This window comes from Acartia tonsa, chromosome 2 (assembly GCF_053477335.1).
Source record: "Acartia tonsa isolate MP-2025a chromosome 2, ASM5347733v1, whole genome shotgun sequence".
NCBI lineage: Eukaryota > Metazoa > Arthropoda > Copepoda > Calanoida > Acartiidae > Acartia > Acartia tonsa.
This window is the reverse complement of record NC_137261.1, coordinates 41279710-41287693: the sequence shown is the minus strand read 5'-3', so window position 1 is coordinate 41287693 and position 7984 is coordinate 41279710. Positions and strand designations below refer to the sequence as shown.

The 7984-nt window shown below is 32.2% G+C and overlaps 1 protein-coding gene across 1 annotated transcript; it reads left to right on the top strand.

Annotated features, from left to right (window-relative positions):
* Positions 1-51: 51 nt before the first annotated feature.
* LOC145311866 (uncharacterized) lies at positions 52-4814 on the top strand. The gene is made up of 8 exons (XM_080150884.1): positions 52-553; positions 718-860; positions 1354-1448; positions 1718-1893; positions 2183-2521; positions 2664-2765; positions 3905-4006; positions 4500-4814. The coding sequence occupies exons 1-8, from the start codon at positions 310-312 to the stop codon at positions 4526-4528; spliced, it is 1230 nt and encodes a 409-aa protein (XP_080007010.1). The 5' UTR covers positions 52-309; the 3' UTR covers positions 4529-4814.
* Positions 4815-7984: the final 3170 nt, after the last annotated feature.

Sequence of the window (7984 nt, the reverse complement as noted above, 5' to 3'; positions counted from 1 at the left end):
TCTAAAGACACTTCCCATCTAGACCCGTCTATTTCACTTATTATTCTATGAAAGCAGGATTTAACTGCAACTGCATCTGGCTTCAGTGATCACTCTTCAGTCAACAACAGAGAAATTTTATCTGAATATTCTGTGCCTAAGAATCAACAACGGCGCCATGTTGTCAAGGGTGAACAGAAGAAGGTGACCCCCTATAGACAAGATGGCGCAAATTTGAATGCAGCATGCAGGCCGGAATTACAAGCTGAAACAATTAGACAGAGCTTTCCTGTCCCGGCTCTATCACCTAGACAAGAGTTACCTAAAAATATGCAAAGAATGGAAACTACCACAAACCAAGTAGATTCTCAAGGATTTTTTAATGTCCAACTTCAAGAACCAGTTAGACAGCCTATAAGTCAGCGAGACCAAAAATTACTATTGCAGAATTCAAGCCCAAGGATTTGTAGACAAGTTAATAACCCGCAAGATTTTAAGCAGACAAGAAATGCTGTGTTACAAAGTGATAATTTTGAAATTGTAAGAGCTATGAATGTAGAAGATGATGTACAAGGTATTCATTCATTTAATTCCTTTAGTTACTTTTCAGAGCTAGATATTTATACAAAGCAAATTTATGTTATTATCAAGACTATTAAATTCATATTAAAATGCTCATAATTTACTAGGTAGGTGTTATTGCAACACAAACTTTCTTTTTGTTTATTGATTTTGTAGGAGAGGAGTTGCTCCATGAGATGCTATCAGCTGATGATGGTTTGGCTGATTTAGCAGAGGCTGATCAGATCCATAGTGAGGACCAGGAACCTAACAACATTCTTCATACAGATTCTGGAGCAGAAAGTAGGAGGGAGGCTCAGGTAAACATTAATATGTAGATCTGATTCGTAGAAATTTTACTTCGTACAGAAATAGGACAGTGCATAGAGAGAAAAAATGCAAAAATTTCAGCTTTTATTGTTTATTATTCATTCGTTCGGTATCTAAAACCGGGTTGGAACTCAGAGGTGGAAAGGCTTGTAACAAGAAAATTAAGCTAAAAATTAACGTTATGTTAATACCCTTTTCAGTTTTCATATTTACGTTTTCTAGGTGAATTTTATTGTTTATCCTTACCCCAATGATGTTAAACAAAATTACTCTTTCTAAAGATCAAAATTATTTGTTTCGAAGATTGGAGACAACCCGTTTGGAAGCAACCAATCAAAATTTGATTAAAGTTTTTGAGTATAAGATTAATAAAACGTGGTTATAAAAATTTTGGGCAACAGAGTAAATTATCAATAGTTGGACTCTTTTTTTCCTCTTTGACTAAACTAAGTTTAAATTTTAACTGTATTATTTTATTTCAAGGGATCTTCCATAAGACAGAATGTGATAACAACATCAAATCAAGTTAGAAACACTGCGCAATTACAACACCAAATTAATTCCAGATTTCCAGAGAGGTATTGATATTGTAGTTGTTTAAATTTTTGTGAAGTAAGAGAGTTGAATAGAAATATTGTGCTTCAAATCATTTTACAAATTATCACTTTAAAATGTTAGGTAGGTATTTTTTTGAATCTGAAATATCAGACATATTTATTGTTGATTAAAAAGGAAATTGTATACTTAACATTTATGTCTATCTTTATTTTATTAGAAAGTAAGTAGTTTCTGTAATATATTCTTACAATTAGAACCATCCTAAAACAACTAAAATACTTATCAATAGGGGAGCCAGAAATGAAAATGTTCACAACTTCTCTCAGTTGAAAAGTTCCGGAGGTCTGCCACATTATTTATACTCAAACCAACCCAATTCATCAATTAGCAATGAGGAAAGGACCCCAATATTGAGACAACACGTGGGAACTAGTTGCTCGAACATTCAGCAAGAATTTTGTCCAGGTATAGTTGAAATACTTAATTTTTGAGCCAAATTGTTTTTAACACAGGGTGCAAAAGTGGAAAAAAAGAATACAATATTTCCTCCATTTATTAGGCCTTATGCCTAAATTTAAAAATACAATTAATATCTTGCACTTTGAAGTTATTATATGCACCACAAGTCCAGAGAAAAAAAAAGACAAAATCCTTAAAGCTTCATCTTTAATATTCACAGACATCTAGACGGACAACGCACACGAACAAGATTTTCTTTTCTGTTAAAAAAATGGTTTACATTAGTTTTATTTAATTTCAGGACAAAGCAGTTGTCAGTCTGTACAACAACTACAAATGTTTCCACAGCAAGAACTAACAACTCCACAACTTCAAGCGCGTCAGCATTATCAGTCTTCAGTAAATCAACAACCAATAGAGGTTGAACAACATCTTTCGCCTCGACAACAACATGAGCCTGCTGCAGAAGTTGAACAACAGCAAACACCAAGACACCCACAGTTAGTACTTAGACAACACACCCCTGTCATCCAACAACCTTTTATGAGAGGAGAAGAAAGTAATATTGTAGACAATGAGGAGGTTTATAATAACAATGAAGCTGTTAATAATGAACAAGAATTACTAGATACAGGTTATACATTTTTATTTGTAAAGGGTTTAAATAAGTAGGACTCCAAGTTTATTTTTAATTGTATTTTACCTAGACCTTTCATTCCTTTTTCATATAATTTTTATTAATTTTGATATCTTAATAAATTGTTTCATTCCCTTAGAAGAGGAATCAGAGAGAGAATTTGTAGAGGAGAGAGAAGTGAGTCTTGATGCGATGGTAGGACTAGATCAAGTTCCTAGTAGGCTTACATCTGCTCAACAAGGTATAAATATTCGTATTGATCTTTGTAGGCTTTCCAACTTTAATATCAACATTCAACAGTAACAAGTGATCCTGTAGATCATATAGATATATAACTTTGACATGAAAGAAAGAATAGTTATTTCTCGCATTGTGTTAACAGCTTTTCGCGGATATAAAATGTACAATACACCGACTCAGAATTACCACTTTTTTTGAAATTCAATGGGCGCGCTATTTCAACCCATTCCTTTTATGATATAAAGACCAATGATACCAAAAAAGTGTTCTGGTAGCTTTTTTTCAGCAATACGTCAAATTCGATTTTCATAAAAAAGGGGAAGGTTCCCCCCTGGGGGTGAAATTTTTTTTTCTTTCAAACCATGGCTTTATACACCTTCCTGAATTCGTCTTGAAGAGTACATTAAGGATCAAAAAACGATTTTAAAATATTTTGATCATAGCAAGGGCTATTCTCAAAAAACTAACAATTTTGGCCATTTTAGCAAAATCAGGTGATTTTGACGGTTATTTGAGGATAACTTTTTCTGGGATCAATATTTTTTAAAAACGTTTTTTGATTCTTAATGTACTCTTCAAGACGAATTCAGGAAGGTGTATAAAGCCATGGTTTGAAAGAAAAAAAAATTTCACCCCCAGGGGGGACCTTCTCCTTTTTTATGAAATTCGAATTTGACATATTGCTGAAAAATTAGTCTGAGAACACTTTTAAAGGTATCAATAGTCTTATATTTATGAATAGAATGGGTTAAAATAGCGCGCCAAAAAATTTTGCATCTTGAGTCGGCCTAATGTACAATTATAAGATAAAAACCAGTTTTTATAGCCCCGAGATGCCGAAGTCACAGGCTAAAAAAACTGGGTTTAATCTTATTATTGTACATTTTTATATTTAAGTAAAAAAACTGGATATAATACGATGCTAGACATAGTTTTATATATTAAAACTCTCAAAGATAAATGAGACATGTGCAATTCAACATCAACAAAATTATAAATATTGTATGCAAAGGAGATCACTCTATGTCTTCTATAAGGAAGGTGTAGGCATAATTTTTATAACATCTTGATTAGGTAAATACGGCTGTCTTTTCGTTTGTTTATTTAATTATTATTTTCTATTAAAATATTTTACTTCAGGTATGCATGTAGAGTCGCTGGTGAGAGATGAAGAACTATTGAACCAGGATGAGTTAATTCAAGAAGTGCTTGACTCCCCGCCCCCACAACTAGCTAACTCCGGTACAAATTAATGATTTTTTAAAAAGATCAATTAGTCTTTTTTTAGTTCATTGTAACACCATTTTCTTTATTTAAAAAGTAATGTTTGAGGTTAAAGGACTTAATTTTTTATCATAGACGGACTGCCACACACAATAAATAAGTTATAATTTTTATCTGGTTACATATTTGATTTATTATAAGAGCGACAGATTTTTGAAAGATATGATTTTAGAAAGCTAGTTTTATCAAATTCAACTTTTTATAGCTGACTTATTCCATATATGGATGAAATGAAAAAAATATACTTTTTTGTACCAAAATGTATACACGTTTTTTTTAATATTATGGCCTCCTACACTATGTTCTTAATGGACCAATTTCTGATTAGGGATTTTATTAACTTTAACTTAGAGATGTTCAATGATTCATTGTATAGAACAAATAATTAAATTTAAAAACTAAAACTTAACAAAATTATGATATTAAAACCATTAATTTGTTTTTCTTTCAGAAGATGCTGATTTATCCCATTTGCCATGATTATTCTGCTTTAACTTACAATTAATGAAACTATAATGTAGTCAAAAATCTTAGTATCGTCATCAAATCTAACTTTTAATATTGTAATTTTCTACAATTTATTTATCTTAAAATTTATTTTGTAAAAGTGGTTTGCACATAGTGGGTAGAGGTTGTTTTATCCTTTTGACTTGACAATTCCCCAGCAAATCAATGTGCACGCCCCTTGCTTGACCCCGGTTTGCATTTTAAAAGCTATGTAATATTGAACATTGTGATATTATTGAATAAATCTGTGAATCATAAACTAGATATTGGTTAATCGGTTATAGAGAGTATTACGATGTATGTCTGGCCGCCTCGGGAACTACAGAACAGATTGGGTTCTGTTTTTCAGGTAATATCTCTTCTGGTCATCCTAAGGGTTGGGACTGCAAAACTCAAATAAAAAATAAACCCATTTTCTTTTAAAAAGACTGATGTTGGCTCTAAGGTGAAAAGAAGAACATTTTGTGTTTTAAAAAATTTGCTTTTACACAACATTCTGAAAGTTTACTGTTTGTCATCATATTCTCTTACTAAAACCCTTTTCAATTCGTATCAAATGTTGGGTGTGATTCGTCTGTCTGCGATGAGTTATTCATATTAATTCATTTTCTGTCTATTTAGGTATAGTTTAATCATCTTTACCACACTAGAAGATTTTAATATTCCTGATTCTTCTCATATAAAAGATTAGAAAGGGGGGGGGGGGGGGGTTGTGAAATATATGCAATTTTGTCCACAGAGTGTGGACCCTGTCCCGATTTTGTATTGGATCTTTGAAATAAGCTAATAGCATCGGAAATATAAACAGTCCTTAAAAGTCTAATATAATTTTCAAGCAGACGGAAAGGGTCTCCGCTACTTGGGTCAGGTTGTTGTCTAATTTATACATCATATTTACTTGTACATTTATACTTATCATTAATAATATGCATATTTTGGAAACAAAATAACTTTTAGATGAAAGTAAAACAAGACGACCTTTTGAAACTTATATAAAAAAATCAATAATTATTAAATAAAATTAGATTAATCATAATCAACGCGATTCTTCTCTAATAATTTGAGTTACATTATAAGAAATGTAAATTTCTGAGATAAAAGTATATTTTGTATGCAATTAAGATCTATTCCCTGATTTCTCTCTCGCAACTATTCCCCCGAGAATTGGCTATTATACGTTCTTATATAAGAAAGGAAAGTCTTGTAGAAAGTATTTGATCCAAGCAGACCAGCTTTATGGTTCTGGTAACCTTCAATGTAATCATCTGCTAGTTATTATACGTATTTTAAAAGAAAGCTTGTGTTGTTTATTTGTAGAAATGTAATCATAAAAATATTCTATTTTAAAGAATTAACTTACTGACTTTAAAATTTTTAATTTTGAAAACTTAAAAAGTCTTTATAAAATTTTAATAATAATTAAATTAAAACTGATTGTATAAATGAAACTGCATTGTAAACTATAACGTTAAGAAAATAATTGCTATGAATTTGCTTGAACAGTGGAAAACACTTATACTTATTTGTTGATTTTTGTAATTTAAAAACCTATTCCAGTATGTGCAATAGTACGATGATTCTATACTTAGCATTGTCGTATTTTAAGCGATCATGTAATTGATGCATTATCATTTGAAATACCTACGATAAAAGTAGTTTTGGGCCATTTAGGAAGAAATCTGGGTTCTTAGGACTCAGAAATCCACCTAAACATTGCATAATATCTTTTATATAAATCCCTCCTTTAAAGGTACAAATAATTCTTGGGAACAAAACAGCTTACCTAAAGACTTTGAATTGTAATTAACCTATAAATGTCCACGTTGCTTCCCACATGTTTTTAGCATTAATTACTCCAATAAAATTTGTACATCAAATAATGTATCATATTTCTTCCTTGAGAAAAGTAGAACACTTGAACTATTTATGATAAAAATATTAAGCATTTTCCCTATAATTCTTATAAGGGTTTTGTTTTATTAAAGCCCCCTCTTTTCACACACAAAACTGGAATTATTTTAGTAGGTACTTTAAAGAAATATATTTTGAAGCAAAGCTTTTTGCGTGTCTTCTGTATTAGTCTTTATTCAGTTTACTGGTTATCATTTTATAATTCAAACAAAAATTTCATGAATAAATTTGTCATAATCAGGGAAAAGGGAATGTGATTCTGACAACCAATTCTAAGTGAAAATTTCCCCACAACCCCCTTCCCATAATTCCCCCCCTTTCTTACCCACTTCTCTTCAGTTACATAGAAAAGCAAGTTTTACGCCAACAAATATTTAATTTCGGCAATTTCAAATGGAATTTATTGGCTGAATATCAGCCCTTGGTCATAATAAAATCATTACACGATTTACCATGTTTTCTAAATTATTAGAATTAATTTTATCGTTCTTGATAGATTTGTAAAATAAAGTCATAAATCATTAAGTTTGAAAGGGGCCATCGCCACGCTTTTCAAATTAAACTTTGTAGGATAATGTTAACTATTTTAGTACAGATGTTTATTTTGCCATTACAATTTTATATTCCTATAGAAATAGTAATGTGAAATAGTTACTAGGGTTTTAACTATGTGAAATATTCTTAATCCTATCTATAATACAAAGTAGAACGATATCTGTCTGTCTGTCCGTCCGCCCGTCCGTCCGTCCGTCCGTCTGTCTGTCTGTCTATCCGTCCGTCCGTCCGTCCGTCCGTCCGTCCGTCCGTCCGTCCGTCCGTCTGTCTGTCTGTCTATCCGTCCGTCCGTCCGTCCGTCTGTCTGTCTATCCGTCCGTCTGTCTGTCTGTCTGTTCGTCCGTTCCTTAAGATCTCGGTAACCACTGAACCGATCGGATTCTACTCTACAGGGAATATACCTACTGGTCCTGTGGTTGTTTTGGGCTATTTTCTTGGTGGGTTGGACACCCCCAACTCCCCAAAAAACAAAAAATCCCCCCCCCCAGGGACGAAGCCGCTAGTTATTATATAAAGGAATAAAGTTATCAGTTATGTACTATGTAGTTTAAGATTTCTATAAATACTGAAGTAAGTTCTCCATTTTAGGATAGTTTACGTATGTTCCTGGTTGGTTTCAGGGTATTTAATTTTTAGATTTAAGCTTTGGGATAGGGTTTAGGCTACATTTCTGCCTCCTTGCACCTTTGAAGACAGCGCCCATAGATGCTAGGGTCTCTATGTATTTAATATGATAATAAGGTGGTTAAAAATAGCATAATACCATCCCAACTCTTAAATATAAAAGTAAAAAGGACTTAAAGCAGTCTTTGCCCTATGTGAAGCTATTCTTAACTAACTTGATCATAGCTATCTCATTGCTAATTTATGAAAGTAAGGCTCAGAACCGGTTTCAATACTGCGGAAACACTTCAGATTCAGACCCATAATGGAAACAATTTCTTTTAGTGTTAAGATTTTTAT